Source organism: Budorcas taxicolor, chromosome 4 (genome assembly GCF_023091745.1).
Source record: "Budorcas taxicolor isolate Tak-1 chromosome 4, Takin1.1, whole genome shotgun sequence".
Classification (NCBI taxonomy): domain Eukaryota; kingdom Metazoa; phylum Chordata; class Mammalia; order Artiodactyla; family Bovidae; genus Budorcas; species Budorcas taxicolor.
In genome coordinates, this window is record NC_068913.1 from 87725814 (window position 1) to 87748861 (window position 23048).

The 23048-nt window shown below is 39.0% G+C and overlaps 1 protein-coding gene across 1 annotated transcript in view; it reads right to left on the reverse strand.

Moving 5' to 3' along the window:
• FAM3C (FAM3 metabolism regulating signaling molecule C) overlaps positions 1-23048 on the reverse strand; it is a 51418-nt gene that overhangs the window by 18309 nt on the left and 10061 nt on the right. The window contains exons 2-5 of the mRNA XM_052638463.1: positions 17435-17489; positions 14093-14197; positions 3378-3407; positions 2688-2811 (exon numbers count right to left, since the gene is read on the reverse strand). Of these exons, the coding sequence (XP_052494423.1) occupies positions 2688-2811; positions 3378-3407; positions 14093-14197; positions 17435-17447 (272 nt within the window). The 5' untranslated portion in view covers positions 17448-17489. The remainder of the gene's footprint in view (positions 1-2687; positions 2812-3377; positions 3408-14092; positions 14198-17434; positions 17490-23048) is intronic.

A 23048-nucleotide genomic window follows, 5' to 3' on the forward strand; every position in this document is an offset into this window, starting at 1 on the left:
GAAGCACTGATCTGGACTAGTAGTCTGCAAAATGAGTTTGCGTATACTTAGAGCATGTGTAGGCAAATATTAAAACTTCTACTTATGTATTCTTGGATGCACTTAGATATTTCAGTGAGCACACATGCAAACAAGTCTCCTGCCAACTGTGTGTGGCGGGGGGGCAATCGAAAGGCTGCACCGGAACCTGGGAAAGGCCCTCCAATTGTTCTGTCTGCTTTTACTTCTCTCATCATTTTACTCAGTAGTCAGATCATTTTCTTCAATATAAATGAAGTGAAGACATGCTGGAGTTTGAAAACCTTCAACAACCTCTCAGCACTCTCAGAAAAAAGATCTCATTTCCTTTTCTGCACAGCCTGCAAGTTCCAATGACCTGGCCATTATCCACTTCTCTCCAGCTCTTTCCCACATTGGGCCTTCAAGCGTGCTCTTTAGAATGGTCTTCCCCTGGTGGTCTTCCTTCTTATCCTTTAATTCTCAGACTAAACATCACTGTTTTAGAGAAACAGTCTTTGACCCACTCAATCTAAAGTTGGACACCTTGATCTCATCTCACTGCCCCAATCAGTATCTGTCACACCCTGCTGCTCTGGGCAGGGTATGCCACAATCTCTATTTATTTGCATTTACTTATTAAATATCCTTCTCCCTACCAGACTGTGTGTTTCATGAGAGCAGGAACTGTGCTCAGTAAATACCTGTTGAATAAAAAGTGAATGGAATGAATGACGCTAAGAAAATTCAGACTTCTTTAAAATTTTTGTTGGAAAAATCTTTCAATACAGAATTAGAACATACTGGAAAGAAAGCACTAGACTGAACTGTCTTTACCAGCTCTCCACTAGGGATCCCTGGTCAATAGTTCAGTCCCCTTTCAAGGACTAGACTTCAGGGCCTGGGGCATAGCTATAAAATCCCATCAATTATTCACTCTCTCACAGGAATGCAGAATAATTCCTGAAAAGTGGATGGACAGGTGGCCTGTCTCAGTTTTATGGTTAAACAAACTGAAATATAAATTCTACATGACACACCCCCTATGCTAGAACCAAATTCTCTGGCTCCGAGCCAATACTTTTTTTTTTTTTTTAACCAGACTCCACTGCTTAATACACTTCTCTCTTCTTTTTAACTTATTATAATCTGTGAATAGACAACCTGCTATTATTTACTAGTTTGATCTCTTCTTTGAATTAAAACTTACATGCTTCAAGGGGGCAGAGATAATATGAAGATAGCCTGTCATGAACGGGCTGGGCATTCTAAGAGAACTTCCTACTTATTATTCAGGATCAAATATCTGGCCCCTTTAGCTGAACAAGGTGAAAAAGGGGAATGGAACATTCTAAGGTAATGGGAAGGATGTTACTTAATGCAAAATATACAAACTTTGAAAAGCCAAATGCTTTCAATTCAGTAAAGCAAGACTATTATGAGACATCAGAGGACGATGGATGAACAATGGATTATCATCAGCATGAGGATAAAGGAAATGAGCAGGGACCTTAGGATCACCTGGCTCAAGCTTTTAATTTTACAGTAAAAGTTTTATTCTAAGAGGCTAAATCCTACATACAGCTAACTGAAAAGAGGGGTGAGAATAAAAATGTTAGTGCCTTCTATATTAAAAAGAAAAGACAAAAAGCTCAGGAAAAAAGCCTCATTTCCTCCTATCTGTAAAATTACCTCACTCTTTATATAATTTAATGGCACATATATTATTTTATGTAAAGCCTATCATATATCTAATTTTTCAGACAAGACCCGATTAGAAGCAACCAACAAAAAGCAGGGTTTGTGACTTCAGAGCCAGGAACTTAGAAATGATAATTAGAATAATTAGAAAATATGGCACACACTGCCCAGAGCATGTGTGATGGCAAGGGTGTGATGAATACTGATGGGGGTGACTGAAGTGAGGTGGAGGTGTCCAACTTTAGATTGAGTGGGTCAAAGAACATTTTTCTAATCCAGGAACTTCACGACAAGTGACACAGGAGTCGGAGACTAAAAAAGCCTAAAAGGTATACTTTGCAGAGCATCTTAATAAAGGAAACCATTCAGTTTAGTGGCAAGCAGTTCTGGGCCATGACGGACTTGAGGTTATTACTGGGCTATTTCACACTTCAGCAGGCAGCATTCAAACATTTAAAATGAGAAATGTTAGTTTGTAAGATAAAGCCTTCATTATCTAGGGCAGTCTAGTTGACAAAAATAATCCTACCTGGACTTTCTGCAGTGATGGAAATGCTTTCTACCTGCGCTGTTACACTGGGCAGGCACAAGCTGCATGTGGCTATTAGTACTTGAAATGTGGTTGGTATGACTGAGGAAGGGAACTTTAATTTTCATTAATTTAAATGAATTAACTTTTCCCCTATTACTTAGGAATCAAAATTAAATAGCCATCTATTTCTATGACTATCAGATGCGATCTAGAAAATTCATTCAGAAAAATCTCTCATCTATACATGAAGCTGGATAAATGCTGTTTTTACCACACCCTAACACAAAATTTAAGAACTTTAAGACTCCTTAAATGAGTGGGGGAAATTGCATGATGGAAACGGAAATCACTTTTCTTTAGTAAAGGCATGCCCAATACATTTTCAAAAGATAAACTCAGATTCAATTTGCTGAAGTTTAATAGTGCACCTTATACTTCCAAACTGAGAAGCACTTACACATTGTCCTCCAGGCAGATTTTGGGTCCCACCACATTGGCTGCTCCACTTGCCATTTTAAAAGCAAAATGCTTCTCAGGGCAAGCTTTTGAGATTCCACATTTGTATCTGGGAGGTTTTGTAGCTTTGGAGAGAAAAAAAAAAAATTTTTTTTTTTTTTCAAAGAAAAAAGTGTTAACAGATTCTGTGTATATATATATGTGTGTGTGTGTGTGTGTGTGTCAACTACATGCTAGTTTTTTTTTTTCCTGAGAGTTTCAAAGAACCTCAAAAATAAAAACAAAACAAAAAAAAAAACCAACACATAATCTTCTAGGAAACAAACTAAAAATGAATATAAATGGAACAAGTAACATGATCTTCACTGAAGGCAAATATAATTTATCCAATTATTTTTAAGGTTTATTTTACAAAGCCAGGATGTGGGAGGTTTGGGATTGTTACTCTTCATTTCCACTCCACATATGCCTGATGCATCACTGAATATCTGCTCACAAACTAAGTCTAACTAGGAATTCTCCTTTTACGTACTTTCTATACTTAAAATACTGAAGCTAAAACACATTAATGGAACAAAATATCCATTATAAATTAACACCCAAAATATTGAGCTATCCAATCAAATAGTTTCCTTATAACTTAAGAGAAAAAGAATAAACTATATGCAAAATATTGAGAGGAAATACTTACAACGTACAGCTGCATCCAATGCTGACCTTGCTAAGGAAAAAAAAGTTATTTTTGTTAGAAAGAATAAGGCTACTGGCAAGTATCACTTTTTAACATGTATAGAGGTAACAGATCTATTAAATGTATTTGAATTATTACTTAGCATACAATAAATAAAACATGAATATTACTTTAGAAGAAAAGTGAGAAAGTAACTTTAGGCTACATAATTTACTACAAACAATCATGAGGAATTATGGGGGCATTATTTTATTACTGATAGAGAATTTTGCTGTTACTTTTACATTTTGTTTTTAGTTTGTTATTATAAATGTAAATCCCAATCATATTACTAGCTATAATCACCACACTGTACAAATGCTGGGCTGGATGAAGTATAAGCTGGAATCAAGATTGCTGGCAGAAATATCAATAACCTCAGATATGCAGATGACACCACCCTTATGGCAGCAAGCAATGAAGAACTTTGAGGAAAGTGAAAGAGAAGAGTGAAAAAGTTGGCTTAAAACTCAATACTCAGAAAACTAAGATCATGGCATCTGGTCCCATCACTTCATGGTAAACAGATGGGGAAACAATGGAAACAGTGTCAGACTTTATTTTGGGGGACTTGAAAATCACTGCAGATGGTGACTGCAGCCATGAAATTAAAAGACGCTTGCTCCTCAGAAGAAAACCTATGACCAACCTAGACAGCATGTTATAAAGTAGAGACATTACTTTACCAACAAAGGTCTGTCTAGTCAAAGCTATGGTTTTTCCAGTAGTCGTGTATGGATGTGAGAGTTGGACTATAAAGAAAGCTGAGCAACAAAGAATTGATGCTTTTGAACTGTGGTGTTGGAGAAGACTCTTGAGTGTCCCTTGGACTACAAGGAGATCCAACCAGTCAATCCTAAAGGAAATCAGTCCTGAATATTCATTGGAAAGACTGATGCTGAAGCTGAAACTCCAATCCTTTAGCCACGTGATGTGAAGAACTGACTCATTGGAAAAGACTCTGATGCTGGGAAAGATTGAAGGTGGGAGGAGAAGAGGACGACAGAGAATGAGATGGTTGGATGGCATCACCGATGTGATGGACATGAGGCTCCGGGAGTTGGTAATGGACAGGGAAGCCTGGTGTGCTGCAGTTCCAAAGAGTCGGACACAACTGAGCAACTGAACTAAACTGAACATTCAATTCCCAAACTTGATAATCTTAAAACTGGGAGTTTGTATCCTTTGTGCAACATCTCCTCATGACTTCCACCCTCTCTCAATTCTTGGTAACCACCATTTCACCTCTGTTTCTCTGCATTTATCTTTTTCCCACATGTAAGTGATATCATACAGTATTTCAAAGTTCCCTTTATATGGCCTTATTAAAAATTGTTGCTGCTGTATGGTGTTGTATACATATGCATATAAAGTCCTGGATAATATACATGAATCTATCTCAGGGGTTAGGCTGAGAGATTTGGTGGGAAGAACACAAGAGGGCCAGTGGTGGTAGAAAGGTTTAATTTCCCTAAAATCGCAATGTACTAGGTGTAATTAGAAAAAACAAAAAAAAAAGGTCATTACTAAGAGGGCTTTTTTTAAAAAAATCATTTATCAGTTAAAGGAAGACAGAATTCCCTGATCAATCTTAACCTGAATGCAGTAGATCTTAACCTAGAAATCTACACTTAGAGCTTCTCAAAAGCACTAACATTTGATCCTAGTCCATGCTATGTGTGCTAAGTTGCTTTAGTCGTGTTTGACTCTTCGAGACCCTATGGACTGGGGCCCTCCAGGCTCCTCTGTCCATGGGGTTCTCCAGGCAAGAATATTGAAGCAGGTTGCCATGACCTCCTCCAGGGGGGTCTTCCTGACCCAGGGGTTGAACCCTAGTCTCTTGCATTGGCAGGTAGGTTCCTTACCATTAGATCTACCTAAGAATACAATACAGATAATCAATAGTATTGTGGATAGCCATTTCCGGATGTGGCTAAAAAGCGTAAGGTGTCATAAATGCTTGCCAGCTGTTTGACTTTAAATAGACATTTAGTTTTTAGTTCTGTACTGTTTCGGTAACTGTGAATTTCCTGTAAAACCAGTACTGAAAGAGAGAACAGAGAAGACTGCTAAGACTGAAAATAATATGTAAATGTTTAAAAACAGGAAGATGACTAAGTAACTGAAGGTCATCAACTCTACAGAATACTCAGAATACTATGCACCACTGAAGTCATAAAGGCAATGCAGTCACATGGGAAAAGTTTAATGCATGGAATAAAGCAAAAAATAAACTTTATCTGTGAGTACTAAGAACATACATGGATAAGGACAAAGACTTGAAGGAAATAAAAAATGAAAATGAAGGTGCTGGGGCTCATTCTTTCAATTTCCTTAATTATATCATAAAAGGGAAAGATAAATTCTAGACACCATCTGGTCCAAAGCTCTTACTTTTGTAAATAAGAAAATGAAAATCAGAGAGTAACTAGCAACCAGTAATTAACAGTATGTAGACCAGAAAGTCTCAATTTTACTTAGACCTAAACAAACACACACTATCAGGCTCAGGTGTTAGAACACTGTTCAAATCAGGAATGCTTGTATACCTAACTAATGACAGAAAAATACGTGGAAGACAGTGGGATCAGAACATGGGTAATATAACAGCTCATGCACATACGTGGGGCACTCTATCAAGTACTTTATCATGTACTGTTGATTTGCTTATCACCTTGGGGCTTCCCTGGTGGTTAAAACATAAAGAATCTGTCTGCAGTTCAGGAGACCTGGGGTTCGATCCCTGGTTGGGAAGATCCCCTGGAGGAAGGAATGGCAACCCACTCCAGTATTCCTGCCTGCAGAATTCCACAGACAGAGGAGCCAGGGGTTGCAAAGAGTCAGACATGACTGAGCAACTAACACTAACACTTCTGTTTTAAAGAGAAAGAAACTGACATCAGATAGGTTCACCGATTGGATTTGTCCTATCCATAATCAGTCATTGACAAGAATCAGTTTTCAAAGCCAGATCTCATTCGAGCACCCAAACTCATATTGTACACCGCCCCCCTCCAAAATGGGACAGTCTGAGGTTTAGTTATCACAGGTACAAAAGCCACTGGTCCTTTGAGGAGCCGGAAGCCAGGATAGGGAGCTTTCAGGACCATTCTTCTGACTGCAGAATGGAGAATAGACTGCAGAGGGTTCAAGACTTGAGATGAGTCCACAAGGACAGGATGCTGCTAAAGTAATTCAGGTAAAAACAGGTAGCAGCTGAAAGAAGGGTAGTGACTGTGGGTTGGAAAGTAGTCGACGGGCTCAGAACAACTAAGGCAGCAACACTGACGAGACTGTGGAAAAGACCTCAAGGAGGCATGAACTAAAGGAAGGAATCAAGTTTACTTCTCAGACATCCACCTTTAGAAGCACCCCTTCATCCATTCACATGAGCCAAAGAAAAAAAAACACCATCTCTCACTCATGATGTTTGCTATCTAGCGAGGAGATAGGATGTGGGATGGATGCTGAGTTCCCTGTGGACCTGTTCATTTTAAGATACTTTGAGATGATCTGGGTGGAAGTCTAAAAGCTGGCTATAAATGAGACCGGGGATGAAGACAGAAACTGGAAAACTGGCAAATGATGAGGTCATGCAAAGAGAGGATTTCAACTGAGGAGAGGGCTGATGAGAGAAATCTTACAGACATCAATAATCTGCTAATATTCAAAGGAAGAGTGTGGCTGATGAAAAGGAGGTAGAAGGTATGACTGGGAAACTTGAGAGAGATTAATAAATAAGTAACAATGTTATTCAATTTAAAAACTTTACTGGGATACAATCTGGGGTAAATGTTTCTTAATTATCAGACTTTTGAGAAAATTACCTCCATTTAATTTGTGTAAGAGTGGGAGAAGATGCTCAGAGGAGGGGAAAAAAAAACCTTTGTGAACATCTTTTCAGATTAAAACTAATTTTATCCAATATGTATAAGCAAAAGTCCTCTATCTGGCCTGCAGTTCTGAGAATTTTTAACATCTGGAGGGTAAACAGGTAAAATTTCATAAATCAAACAGGATGGTTATAGAGTGTGGTCACAGCATACAAACAAAAAAATACCTCCTTTTCTGCAACTTAATTCCTCAGACGACCTTGACGACTTTAATTCTTAAGGTCTTTCAATATATACAGTTTTTCACTTCAAGGAAACAACAAACATTTCTGATTTGTTTTTTTCAGTGAATGTCTTTCAATGAGTCAGGCTAAAGAAACCTAATATAATTATTTTGGACTTTAGTTTTTAATAATAGCTCAAGTGATTTACATATACATTATTTCAATGGTTTAAATTTAAAAGGTAAAAATAAATTAACTCAATAGAATAGTAAGGACTGACTGCAACAATATATGCAAAAATAATCTGGACTACTTTCAGCACATTTTTGTTAAGTATCCATGTTGAAAACTAATTCTGTATTAAGCCACAATCATAAATAAGATGGGTAGACTGTACCCACATTGATGTCCTGGTGTGATACTGTATGGAATTTAAGATGTTGCCAATGGGAAACTGAGTAAAGAGTATATACAATCTCTCCATATTATTTCTTACAAATGCACATTAATCTATAATTATCTTAAAAAGTTTTGTTAAAGATTGCTTAAAGAAAATAATCACAATTTATATTTGTATATTCAACTAATTTTAGGCAAAATTTTCATTAGTCTTTTCTAGAAATGTTTGTCTTACTTTTCTAAAAAAGTACTAAATAATCAACTCAAATGTAAATTTACATAAACTATCAAGTAAGTTATTAAATCAACAAATTGAAAAATGGGAAAAATTCACCATCCAAAGAACTACAGTTAACCTCATGAGGCCCTCTAAAATAGATTATAGAAACAATCGTAATGTCAAGCTAAATTTAAGTTAGATGCTCAACAAATGACAAATACAACCATATCTCCATTCTTCTCAATTATTCTGAAATGAGAATTAAAAATAACCACACAAATTAAATTTTCACCAATTCAATAGATTGGAATCCAATAAGGTTGTGGACATGGATACAGAGTACAACTTCAATTATGACAACAAAATAAACCATCTGCCCAAAGAATGCCTAAACTACATAGCTAAAACACATACAACAAAAACTTGCAGGTTCCTAACACTAGGAGAAATGAAAATTAACACAGACATCTGCCTTAGTTAAAGCAGCTCAGTGTTTGTTCACAGCTGATGACCAGGGGCTTGTCAACTAACACAGCCTTAAACAAATCCCACTTTGAAAACACTCTTTCTCTACACAAAAGTCCTAATCTTCAATTATCTACATTCATTTTCCATTCAATCAGCATGTACTATCTATAGGATCTGGTGCTAGATGCCGGGTGAGTCAGCAAGACATTACTGCTCCCAACACTTGTTCTCCAGTAAGGAAAGCCAAATACATGATAAAGAATAAAAGAAAATAAATTCTATAATTTATGGCAGAACAAAATCGGTCAAATTGAGATATAAGTACTAAGCAGTAGAACTGACAGTTTACAAAAAGGAGCAACAATCTAACAGGGCAAAGAGGGAGACTCAAATACCATTTCTCCCAAGAAGGGGGACTTGTGCAGTTTTGAAAAACGAGAACAATTAACAAATGAAGGGGAGAGAGAAAGAAAGATGTGTAGGTAAAGAATCAGCAGAGTCATATAATTATATGGATTTTCCAGTAGTCATGTATGGATACGAGAGGTGGACCATAAGGAAGGCTGAGCACTGAAGAATTGATGCTTTAGAACTGTGGTGCTGGAGAAGACTCTTGAGAGTCATAAGGACAGTCAATCCTAAAGGAAGTCAACCCTGACTTCATTGGAAGGACTGATGCTGAAGCTCCAATACTTTGGCCACCTGATGCGAAGAGCCGACTCACTGGAAAAGACCCTATTGCTGGAAAAGATTGAAGGCAAAAGAAGAAAGGGACAGCAGAAGTTGAGAGGATTAGATAGCATCACCGACTCAATGGACATGAATTTGAGCAAATTCTTAAACGACAGAATGATCTCTGTTCATTTCCAAGGCAAACCATTCAATATAATAGTAATGCAAGTCTATGCCCCGACCAGCAATGCTGAAGAAGCTGAAGTTGAACAGTTCTACATAGACCAACAAGACCTTTTAGAACTAACACCCCCAAAAGATGTCCTTTTCATTATAGGGGACTGGAATGAAAAAGTAGGACGTCAAGAAACACCTGGAGTAACAGGGAAATCTGGCCTTGGAGTACAGAATGAAGCACGACAAAGGCTAGTAGAGTTTTTCCAAGAGAACGCACTGGTCATAGCAACCACCCTTACACGTGGACATCACCAGATGGTTAACACTGAAATCAGATTGATTATATTCTTTGCAGCCAAAGAGGGAGAAGCTCTATACAGTCAGCAAAAACAAGACCAGGAGCTGACTGTGGCTCAGATCATCAACTCCTTGTTGCCAAATTCAGACTGAAAGAAAGTGGGGAAAACCACTAGACCATTCAGGTATGACCTAAACCAAATCCCTTATGATTAAACAGTGGAAGTGAGAAATAGATTTAAGGAATTAGATCTGATAGACAGAGTGCCTGATGAACTATGGACGGAGGTTCATGACATTGTACAGGAAACAGGGATCAAGACCATCCCCATGGAAAAGATATGCAAAAAAGGCAAAATGGCTGTCTGAGGAGGCCTTACAAATAACTGTGAGAAGAAGAGAAGCAAAAAGAAAAGGAGAAAAATAAGATATACCCATTTGAATGCAGAGTTCCAAAGAATAGCAAGAAGAGATTAAAAAAAAAAGCCTTCCTCAGTGATCAGTGCAAAGAAATAGAGGAAAACAAGAGAATGGGAAAGACTAGAGATCTCTTCAAGAAAATCAGAGATACCAAGGGAACATTTCAGGCAAAGATGGGCTCAATACAGGACAGAAATGGTATGGACGTAACAGAAGAAGAAGATATTAAGAGGAGGTGGCAAGAATACACAGAAGAACTGTACAAAAAAGATCTTCATGACCCACATAATAATGAAGGTGTGATCACTCACCCAGAGCCAGACATCCTGGAATGTGAAGTCAAGTCGGCCTTAGGAAGCATCACTATGAACAAAGCTAGTGGAGGTGATGGAATTCCAGTGGAGCTATTTCAAATCCTAAAAGGCGATGCTGTGAAACTGCTACACTCAATATGCCAGCACATTTGGAAAACTCAGCACTGGCCAAAGGACTGCAAAAGGTTAGTTATCATTCCAATCCCAAAGAAAGGCAATGCCAAAGAATCTCAAACTACCACACAATTGCACTCATCTCACACGCTAGTAAAGTAATGCTCAAAATTCTCCAAGCCAGGCTTCAACAATACGTGAACCATGAACTTCCAGATGTAAAAGCTGGTTTTAGAAAAGGCAGAAGAACCAGAGATCAAATTGCCAACATCTGCTGGATCATGGAAAAAGCAAGAGAGTTGCAGAAAAATATCTATTTCTGCTTTATTGACTATGCCAAAGCCTTTGACAGTGTGGATCACAATTAACTGTGGAAAATTCTGAAAGAAATGGGGATAGCAGACCACCTGACCAGCCTCTTGAGAAACCTATAGGCAGGTCAGGAAGCAACAGTTAGAACTGGACATGGAACAACAGACTGGTACCAAATAGGAAAAGGAGTATGTCAAGGCTGTACATTGTCACCCTGCTTATTTTAACTTATAAGCAGAGTACATCATGAGAAATGCTGGCCCGGATGAAGCACAAGCTGAAATCAAGATTGATGGCAGAAATATCAATAACCTCAGATATGCAGATGATACCACCCTTATGGCAGCAAGCAATGAAGAACTAAAGAGCCTCTTGAGGAAAGTGAAAGAGGAGAGTGAAAAAATTGGCTTAAAGCTCAACACTCAGAAAACTAAGATCATGGCATCTGGTCCCATCGCTTTGTGGCAAATAGATGGGGAAACAGTGGGAACAGTGGCTGACTTTATTTTTGGGGGCTCCAAAATCACTGCAGATGGTGACTGCAGCCATGAAATTAAAAGATGCTTACTCCTTGGAAGGAAAGTTATGACCAACATAGACAGCATGTTAAAAAGCAGAAACATTACTTTGTCAACAAAGGTCTGTCTAGTCAAGGCTATGATTTTTCCACTAGTCATGTATGGATATGAGAGTTGGATTATAAAGAAAGCTGAGCACTGAAGAATGATGCTTTTGAACTGTGGTGTTGGAGAAGACTCTTGAGAGTCCCTTGGACTGCAAGGAGATCCAATCTATCCTAAATGAGATCAATTCTGGGTGTTCATCGGAAAGTCTGATGCTGAAGGTGAAACTCCAATACTTTGGCCATCTGATGAGAAGAACTGACTCACTGGAAAAGACCCTGGTGCTCGGAAAGATTGAGATCAGGAGGAGAAGGGGACAACAGAGGATGAGATGGTTGGATGGTATCACCGACTCAACGGACATGAGTTTGGGTAAATTCCGGGAGTTGGTAATGGACAGGGAGGCCTTGCGTGCTGCGGTTCATGGGGTGGCAAAAGAGTTGGACATGACTGAGCGACTGAGTGAACTGAACTAAGAGATAATGGAGGACAGAGCAGCTTTGCAAGCTATACAGTCCATGGGGTTGCAAAGAGCTGGACATGACCTCGAGACCGAACAACAAGGAATCAGCATGAACAAAGGCTGAGGGTTTGTGTCTGTAGATCACACGCACACGGACATGGCAAGTGGGTGAGGGGAAGGACAGGTCAGGAAGGTAGAAGCAGGCTGGGACTGAGTGCTACCCTGGGAGGGAGTTTAGATTTTACTCTCCAGCAGCTGGAAATACTGAAGGTTCAAAAGTTTTGAGAGAATCCTTCTGCCAGTGTTGACACAGGCAGATATTAAAGATGAGAAATAGACACAGGAACATCTCTGAGATGCCCAAATAAACCATCCAAACTAGAGATGATGATCCAAACCAGAGAAACACTGTGACCTCACCCAATCTCTTCTCTCTGAAAACAGTGGATTTTTTCCCAAAGTAATTTTTCATTTGTACCTTTTCTGTCTGTTCAATCTCTTCCCGTTGATTTGTAATTCACTGACTTTTTGCCCAAGGACTACCGACAAGCCAAAGCCTCTCCCTTACATCAAAAAGGAAAAAAAATGTTCAACTTCCTTCAGCCTTGAGCTAGGATCCCATAACCATCTTCCTTTACCATAACCTTTCTTAGAAGAACGAGCTACAACCCACTGCTTCCACAGCGACACGGAACAAGTCCTAAATGCCTTCCCTGTTTTCGCCCCACCCTTCAACTGAAACCAGCTGTGCTCTCTAAGGAGCCAGGCTGGCCCTCTGCAGAAACAGAACATAGCCCAGAAGTCAAGACATGTCTCTACATTTTGCAACAACTGTTCTATGCTTGATCCTGGATACCTCATTTTAAGTTGCGTGCCAAAAAATAGACGGTTAGGAGGAAAATAACCAGCACATTAAGAAGAATGGTTCAAAGGGAGGATTTCATAAATTGATAAGATAAAACCTTACACAAAGATGGCCTGGTGGAGAATGACCACAGCTTAACAATATGAGAGATCCAATAGGTAGAAGTAAGACCAATGGACTAAAATTACTTGGGAGTATAAAAGGTAGAATTCAGTGCAATACAAGGAAGCACTTTTAAGTAGTCATTTTAAGAAAAGTCACCTGAAAATGTATAAAAATAAATATGTACAGAAATTAAGGACTACATGTCAGAACTGTCTAAAGCCCAATACCAGTACATGGTCTCTGGATAGGAAATCAGCCATCACCTGGGAGCTTAAAATGCAGACTCTCAGGCCCCATCCCAGACATTGAATCAGAACCTGCATTTATCAAGATTCCCTAGAGATTCCTCTGACATCAGAAAATTAGAGAAACAGTGGTTTAATGGAGTCTTGAAACTAGATGTGAGAGGGAGTTTATTAGGTCTTGGGGATCCCTTCCAAATACTAACTTATGGAAAGCAAAATTCATGAACTATTCTAGAGATCTATAGGCTGTTTCATCTAATCTCTGCCTACTAGGTCAAAACACTGTTTCTATGTTTCACAGTCTGACCTTTCATTAGTAATTTTTTAATACTTTAAACAGTGCTCAGCCAAAGCTTATTCAAATATTTCAAATGTTAACTTATTTTATAAACTTAAAAGATTGTGTTTAAAACTGAAGTAAGGCAGCTTATAGCGGGACATTTACAACACAGCATCAAATAAATTGGTAAAAAGAAAAATGTTGCAGAAGAAAATGAGGGTAGGAAAAGCAAGATGGATGTCTATGTCTATTTAAAATGTTTTATCATGACTCCTAATCACTTGCTAATTGAGGGTCAGAATTGGCTCCAAGTTTTTAAGCAGCCAATTCAAATAGGGTGTGATATCTTCTAGAATGTGCATTTAAAATGCCATGATTAATAACCCTAGGCACACATAAAATAGGCCCCATTAAATACATTCAAAATGTTGAATACAAGATTCATGCTTTATATCGAATTAATTGTAAGATTTTCTATTGTGTATTTTAGAATATTCTAATCAACTGCACTTACCAATATAATCACATTTTCTTTTCTAGACAGACCAAACAGTAGAGTGACTCAATGTTGATAACTCATAAAAATTTAAAGACAATCTCATCACAAATGAAATTCAAGAAAGGGTGAAAAAAATAAAAGCTTACCAAATAGATTTCCTAAACTTGCATCCATTTTTATTTCAAATACTTGAGAAATAACATAGAATGTCAGTAAAAATACTGCCACAGCGACCACCAACTTCGCAGCACCTATATAAAGGGCAGAAACAATTGAACATGAACTTATGAGCGCACAGAACTTCGTATTATGCATTACCATGGAAAAGTATAAGTGTATATTAAAGCTCCCTAAGACTATTAAATATCTAATAATACTTATTACTGGATTTTAATTTTACTTGAGTTACAACAAAAAGTATACCAACAGTCAATTTGATTAACTTTGCTAATCAAGGAAGTATGAGACTGGCTAGCAACCTAGACACAGGACTCTTTTAAGTCATCTGCTGAGTTCTCACATGTAAAAAAAGATGACCTGCTATCAACTTCTGACTGACTACACAGAAGTATCATGACTAATGGAATACCACTACCAAGTATGTGGGATGACTCACTTCCAGTCCTTTTCAATAATAAAGGGCAGTGCTAGACACAGAGGACACAAAAACAGTGAACCTTCTGGAGACACAAAGGCAACAGACGGGATGTCCACTCGGCAAGGAGTTCTCAAGTGAACTGTAGTGAGTTTACTGTCCTCTCCAACCCACATATCTCGTGGAGCACACAAGTACTCCTGGTATGGGGAACAATAATATCTCCCCTCGTACTTAACGCCGAAGTTTAAGACATGCCTTCCCCACTCCTGCAGGACTTAATTCAGCACCTACTTCATTTGCTTCATAAAATGGTCGCATGGTAAGCTCTGTGAACACTCTTAGCCTTCCACACCTATCTTTAACCATTTCTGAGTGCCTTACAAATAGCACTGCTGCTAACTAATTAACTGCTTAATATGAATCATCACTTGTCTTTCTCCTCCAGAGCTAAGCAAATCTTACAAAGTGAAAGTATGAGAAAAGAACAGAAATGAAAATGACCAGAAAGGAACAGCATCTTCTCACTCTTAGAATTTCAGTGACATCTCATTAGTTTATTCAGAAACAATATTAATATTTTTCTGTATAATCTCCATTCCCCTCTCAGGTTACTAAAATTTTCATTTACACTGATGTGAAGGATCAACAGTCATCTCACTATCGTTGAGGAAACAAAGTCCCCAAGTGAGGCAAGTGTCCAAGATTACAGCTCTCTTAGCATCAGTACAAGAACAGGAGCCCGGGGATCCTGACACAGCCCAGTGCCTTCTCACTAACAGCAAAGCACCACGTTCTTCAGAGAAACTACCCAAACTCAACTTAATGGGTAAGGAAGAGGAAAAAAGAGCTGTGTTCATCCTAATTTTATAAACCTGAAATGACTGGGAACGCATCCTTACAGGGGAGGGAAGTGAATGAACTGATGGTAATCAGAAGGGCTTCTGACGCTCTGTAAACATAGAAATGAGATGGCAAGGAGGAAGCCTAACTATTAATCAGTTCCCATCCCTACCTCCTGCGCTGTACTTCTCCCGCTCCCAAAATTGCCTCCTGTTTTCAAGACTGACTACAGGTCATCTATGTGAAGAAATAAAGTTCCACTGGGCTTTGAACTCTTCCCTCACGGGGTCTAGCAGCGTGCCTTGAACATACTCTCAACATATGTAATACTCTCAACAAACATATGTTTGCTAAACAGATGAATGATTAACAGGTGGTATGTTTCTTCTTCATCATTTAAGACCAAGGGCTGGAAGATTATATGTCACATGACAGTCTAAACATCTCATTTTCTAAGCATCAGGGACATGTGCAAATAATCTTTCCCCATTCCTTAAAGTAGATATATGAAACCTTGGCTGTTCACTACTGAAATATTAGAACGATTAAAACACCAAGTTCATTATATCTGAATGTTCCAGACTAAATTCCATACCAAACTAAACATAAGCCTACGTTAAACAAACCATCTACATTATGTTTATAAATATATACGTATATATAATATATATACACACAGCATTTACTGGGTGCCTACTACAGAGCTAAATGCTTTATAAGCACAGGATCATTTGCACAGCCTTTCAAGATACTATTTTCATTTCACAAATAAGGAAACCAAGGTGAAAAATCTAGATCACTTGCCTACTAAGGTCACATAACTAGTTAGTGACAGAACTTAATTTTAAATCAAGACCTACTCAATTAAAAGAAACCATGAAAGGAACTAGGATAAAACAAAAGCTCTAAGAGACAGAGAAGTTGGAGGTGGAGAAGCTAACTGCTAAGAGAATAAGCAAAAGATCCCTGAGAGAGGCAGGCAGGCGAACACCAGCAGCACCTCCATGAGGCTAGTTATGGACCTTCTATTGCAGAGGGCCTCCTCCAGAGCTGTCACGATCCACCTCTGGACCTGGAAGGGCCTACCCACAGCACACCACAGTTCCCACTCCACCCATGAGACTCCCTCTTCCTTTCAGCCATGGATTGCTCTAGTCCAAGAGGGTCCCTGTTTTTCATAAACCTAGAAACAAAAACTTGAGATATTTACTAATGTCTCACTGTAAGAATAATGGCTATAAGGATATTTCAAAGCAACCAGGATCTTTTTTTTTTAATTAGAAGAGATTAATTAGTCTAAAAGCAATAAACTAACAAGCTAATCTTCCTATTCCTTCATTAATGGTAGTCCCCTTGAGACCAATACTAGGAAGCGTGCCAAACATAAAATCAGCATTCAGTGAATAATTATGCATCAATTAACCTTGGTATTAGTTGTCAGAATCAGAGAAATGGACTAGATGACAAAGCTGATTTCAGCTAGAATGCATGCAGAATTATACGAGAAAGAGAAATTTGCTTTACTCTGGGCTTAAGTAATGTACTTTGAGATCTATACTCTTAGAGATGTTCCTTTTGTTTACTGATGAGATGATAATCAAAAGAAAGACTATTTTGATTTTGAGAAATGACAAGGTCTCTCCTAGGATGGACACACACTACTTAGTGGAAATGTCTATGTAAAATGTGAATGCCTTCTATGGCAGTGGCTGTGATGGGGTGCACGTACACACACATACACACACATATATAAAACTAGGCGAACAAGCTTCAAGTACAACGACATAAACATTAAAAAACCTAACAAAATATTTAGCATAAATAATTTCAACAAAAGTACCCCAAAAAAACTTATACAGAAGCCACTAAACGTTCCATTTGTGATTTGCCAACTACCTGAAAAAGGTAAAAAGCCTAAATAATGTTATGTTTTATATTCAGTTGCACTCAATATAGAAAATGATTATTTTTTTATAATCTCATTCAGTCATTACAAAACAAGCACGTTACACAAGAAGTCAAGTCATTCCTACTGAATTAAGCATCTTACCTGCTACCCTCATGGTTAGTTTTTCAGTCTCTGGCACTTTTCATTCAATCAGCTCCTAAAATCGAAAGAAAAGGCAAATATCGTTAGGTCTAGAATGAGCCTTCCTCCCTAGATTGAGTTTAATTTGGAGTGAATGTGCGTGCGTGCTAAGTCGCTCCAGTCATGTCCAACTCTTTGTTACCTCGTGGACTCATTCCATTACCTCCAGGCTCTTCTGTCCACGGGATTCGCCAGGCAAGAATACTGGAGTGGGTTGCCATGCCCTCCTCCAGGGGATCTTCCTGCCCCAGGGACTGAACCTCGGTCTCTTATGCCTCCTGCATTGGCAGGCAGGTTCTTTACCATAGCACCACCTGGGAAGCCCTTGGAGTGTATATATTAAACTAAATAAACGTCATGATATTTCTAAGTATTCTACCAATATTAAAATTTAATGAAAAAACCCCTTAGCACTGGGCCTGTCTCCTTCCACTGGACCATAAAAGTTCCTGAGAGGAGGGTGTATCTAAAAGTACTCTGTCCCCCAGCTCCCTAACTGAAGGATCGCGGGAAAACCTGCCATCAGGCATGTGGACAGAAGATAATGTCTTGTTGTTCTCCGTGATTACCCATCTGTAACAAACTTTTGATATGTAGTTCCAACCCTTCAGTTTTCAGTTGAGATCCAAAGAACTTAAGCTGCTTATCTAGTCAGGGACAAATTACTTGAGAAATGGGGCGAGGATTTATGTCTGCTTGCTCCTGCTCCAGGGCTCACGCCAGTATATGATGCCCTTTCATTTTTAGTAGGACACAGTTCAGGTGTCACTATAATAAGCACTTATAGCAGAGGCACCAGCAAATAGGAAAGCACTTATAGGAAAGAGTACCAGGGTTCCTCTTCCTCTTCATGCTTTCAATATAAGTTTGTGAAAGAACATATTTAGACGTATAGAATTGCCATTTTAAATATCCCTAGCAATTATTATTATTGACAGTGTATGTTATACATCAAATAAATAAACTATAATTTTATATTATTCTAATAACAAGAAGTAGGTAGTGGAAAAAAAAATCTGTGTATAGGTTTGTGTGTTTCCCCCCTAAGAAGTAACTCAAGATAGGCAAAAAAAATTTTTTTTAATTAGGAAAGCAAGCACATGAGTTTGACAGGAAATTCGTGCTCAAGGTCAGCTGGACACCTTCCACAGTTTACTCAATCTCTTGTACAGGAGAAGAATTCAAAAGAAAATTTTGATTAATAAAGTACACCCATAAAAATATATATATTTCTTTATTTTAGATTGTATTTTAACCCGGATGTTTCAATGTTGCTGTCTGATCGTGTAATTCATAGAATGGCTCAAATAAAACCAACAGCAGATCTCAAAGGATGCTGAAAGGAAGTGAGACATCCAGTTTTCTTTAATTCACCAGTGTTTCTTATGTGAATTCACTTCCTTCTGCTCAATCTACCCTGAAGAAAGTATCAACACTTATACTAGTGCTGAACTGAGCATTATTGATTTCTTTTCCTTTATGAGTTATCTGAACACCTTCTATATAATAGAAAAAGTCTATGTTATATATCTGTTTAAACAACTTACTTAGCCACAGGCCAGAAAAACATTAAAAGGAAACAGATACTGAAGTAGCCACAAGCCACCACATAAAAGCGGGGGCGGCGGGGCGGGGGGGACTTGGCTTCTCAAATGAAGACCCCAACTAGTTATAAATCCTCTTTTGACTTCCAGCAAGCTAGAACACTATGTTCACAACACACACACATGCCTTTCCTCCCAGCTAATACTGCAAAATATCCTCACTCTTATCTGAATGTGGCCTGGGATAATTTCCTTGGAGTATGATAAGCAGTTGAGCAGACACCAGCTGTTCTATTTCTTGGTTTCCATTACCTGCCAAGGAGGTCACACCTGTACAATTACAATCACTGCCTTATGTACTGCCCCTCATTTGGTTTGCCTAACCAGCCTGCTTCTAAACTTCCCACTAGTAAGACCACAATACAAGCAACTACAATGGTCTAGCTGAATTCATGTTTTCCATTGAATTTCTCAGAGAATAACATTTAATAAAATCTCTAAAATCTCATCAAATCTCAGCCACAAACACATTTTTAGTTTGCTTAAGAAGCAAATTAATGATGCAAGAGTGTAGATCGGCATAAGGAAAGAATACTGAAAATATTTGAGAGCAAATCAAGGAGCATCTGTTTACAATGTGCTAATTCCAAACCATTCCTAACTTGTCTTCTTAGAAGGACATTAAAAACAAACAAAACATTTACAGAAAATTGTCCCGGGGGAGGAACATCTTAATGGAGTCTGGTATTCACCTCAGGCTGAATCTCCAACAATCAAATGGAGGTAGAAGAGGTCCGGAGAAAATGAACAACACATCAAAAGGGTGGACAAGGCCTCTGCTAGAAATTCAGAGCTCTTTAATTCAGAGTCAAGAGGTGAGAATTTTATAACTGTTCTTATATATTCATTAAAAAAAGAGATATAAAAATTAGAGCCATTTACCAAAACAGGAATATGGGTGGGAGAAGAGTGTTTTTAAAGATTTAAAAAAAAATAGTATATTTGTGAAATACATTTTTCTCTCTCCATCCCCACCCAAAAGTGTAGTCTAGGTCAAAACAAGTTCCTGTATATTAGATCAATGTACCCATATCATCGGTTGCTAATGTGTAAAGCACACAACCATCAAAGTCCACTGCAAGCAGGGCCACCGTGCTTGCTCTGACCAATGAAACACCATTCTGGATAAACACTAATTAAGTAAGTAACCTAGACTGAAGGAGGGAGCCTGAATTAGGATCTCTGATTGACACACTAGATTTCTTCAAATTTCTTATAATTTAAACATTTCATTTAGTCCAACCATCTACTCTGGTTTAATTTATGGAGTTTTGCTAAAATCAGGCCTGAATAAACAGACCTTGTCTTAGAATCAGTCAACTGTGGGATGATGGATAAAAACACAGGTCAAATGATACTGTCATTCTTTCCTGGAGAAGTGGACTCAAGCTATATCCAGTCAATTAGAAGAGCACCATTCTACATCAACAAAATAAGCCATAAGAACAATTATTCACCATGAGTGTAAGGCTGTGCCAGTTAGCAAAACCTAGGTAATGAGGCAAACAGCTGAGTAAGTCACATACATTCTTATTTCATGTAATCGTCCCAACAACCCTACAGCATTATAGATGAAGTCAAGAGATTTGTTCAAGGTCATATAAAAGGTAAGTAAGGAGCTGACACTGTAAACAATTCCACCTCCCTTTCACCCCAGCAGCTCTCTGACATGTTCTAAGAAGCTTGTTGACAAAATTCCATGCCAATCAATCTGGCTTTTGCAAATTGCTCTGGGAATCACTAATCCCTGCTGCCAACTAGCCACTCTATGGCTCTGCAGGCTTGTCAAAATGACTAAGCCTGTGTATTAGAACACTTCATGCAGGACAGAAAGGCCTCAGGAGAATGAAGTATACCAACAAACAACAATCACTTAATTAAACCAGAAGAAAATACTACCAATTATCCACCCAAAATATAAGGAAAGCTGACTCATTTGAAAAGACCCTGATGCTGGGAAAGATTGAGGGCAGGTGGAGAAGGGGACGACAGAGGATGAGATGGTTGGATGGCATCACCGACTCAATGGATATGGGTTTGGGTGGACTCTGGGAGTTGGTGATGGACAGGGAGGCCTGGAGTGCTGCGGTTCATGGGGTTGCAAAGAGTTGGACATGACTGAGCAACTGAACTGAACCAAACCGCTCCATTCAATCCACTTTTAACTCAGTTATGGCCAAATGGCAAAGGAAACAAAATTTGCAACCCCAAAGGTCTCTTTGGTGTGTTAATTATTTCCAGTTGGAAACAGTCAAGGGAGAAAGATCCTCATCTTCCCCCTTTGCTGCCTGAAGAATTTATAGCGGGTCTATTCAGAAGGAGCTATTACCATAGATAATGATAGTATCAACCAGATGCGTAGATAGCGAGGAACCTAGCAAAATCTGCCTGCTAAACTCCTCTAGGTATCCCATTGTCACTGCAAGGCCCAGAAAACATTTACCAAACATTTGCTCTTCTTTCTCCAAGGGAACTGCCCCCTCCTCCCCTTTGAAGTCCCAAACCACTACCCCTCATATTCCTTCTCTTTTGTCTTTAGCTGAAGATAGTATTTTATGTGAGAGTTTCCGCCATTTTGGCAAGTTACTCAGTTTTCCCGGGTCTCCCCCATGTATACATGTTATTAAACTTCTGATTTTCTGCTAATCTGTTTCATGTTAATTTTAGACCAGCCAAAAGAAACTAAAAGGGTAGAGGAAAATGTTTCCTCCCAGACGGCAATTTTAAATGAATCAACTGAGAATCAATAGACGATTCTAATATTCATGTGAACTGAGGCTTTTCAAGAAGACCAACGGGAAAAGAAGTCGAGGTCTAAAAAATTGATTTGAAGTACATTTTGGCCTTGTGATGGCTAATTTATGTGTCCACTCCACTGGGTGCCCAGACGCTGTACTTGGTTAAACATTCTGGATGTGTCTGTGAGAATCTTACTGGATGAGATTAACATTAGAGTAAAGCAATTTGCCTTCCCCAAGTGAGCGAGCCTTGTTCAATCAGTTGGGAGTCCTGAAGAGAACAAAAAGGGCTGAGTAGAGCAGCATTCACCCTTTCTGCCTGTAGTCTTCAAGCTGGGATATTGATCTTCAGTTTCAGTTCAGTCACTCAGTTGTGGCCGACTCTTTGTGACCCCATGGACCACAGCACGCCAGGCTTCCCTGTCCATCATCAACTCCTGGAGCTTGCCCAAACTCAGGTCCATCGAGTCGGTGATGCCATCCAACCATCTCATCCTTTGTTGTCCCCTTCTCCTCCTACTTTCAATTTTTCCCAGCATCAGGGTCTTTTCCAATGAGTCAGTTCTTTGCAGCAGGTGGCCAAAGTACTGGAGTTTCAGCTTCAGCATCAGTCCTTTCAACGAATATTCAGGTCTTCACCTGCCTCCAGATTTGGACTAAAACTTATACCACTGAATTCTCCTGGCTCTCAGGCCTGTGGCCTCAGACTGGAACCGTATCACTGGTTTTCCTGGGTCTCCTGCCTGCCGACTACAGACCCTGCAACTTCTCAGCCTTCACAACTGCAAGCTGATTCCTTCTGATAGCTACTTATCTTTGGTAGGTATATACGTGTGCTTCCCAGGTGGTGCAGAGGTAAAGAATACACCTGCAAGTGCAGGAGACTCGAGTTCAGTTCCTGGGTCAGAAAGATGTCCTGGAGGAGGACATGGCAACCCAGTCTAGTATTCTTGCCTGGAGAATCCCATGGAAAGAGGAATTGGGTGGGTTACACTCCACAGGGTCTCAAAGAGTCAGACATGACTGAGCGATTGAGTACATACACACAAGGTAGATATTAACAGACAGGTAGATAGATAGACAGGTGGTCTCCTACTGGTTCTGTTTCTCTGGAGAACCCAAATCCCCTCAAGATCAGAATGTAATAGACGAAATTTTCAGTCCCAGAGCAGTAAAAGAGAAAAATAACTCAGTGCTGAAATCTAAAGAAGGCTACAGCTAAAAGTCACAAGG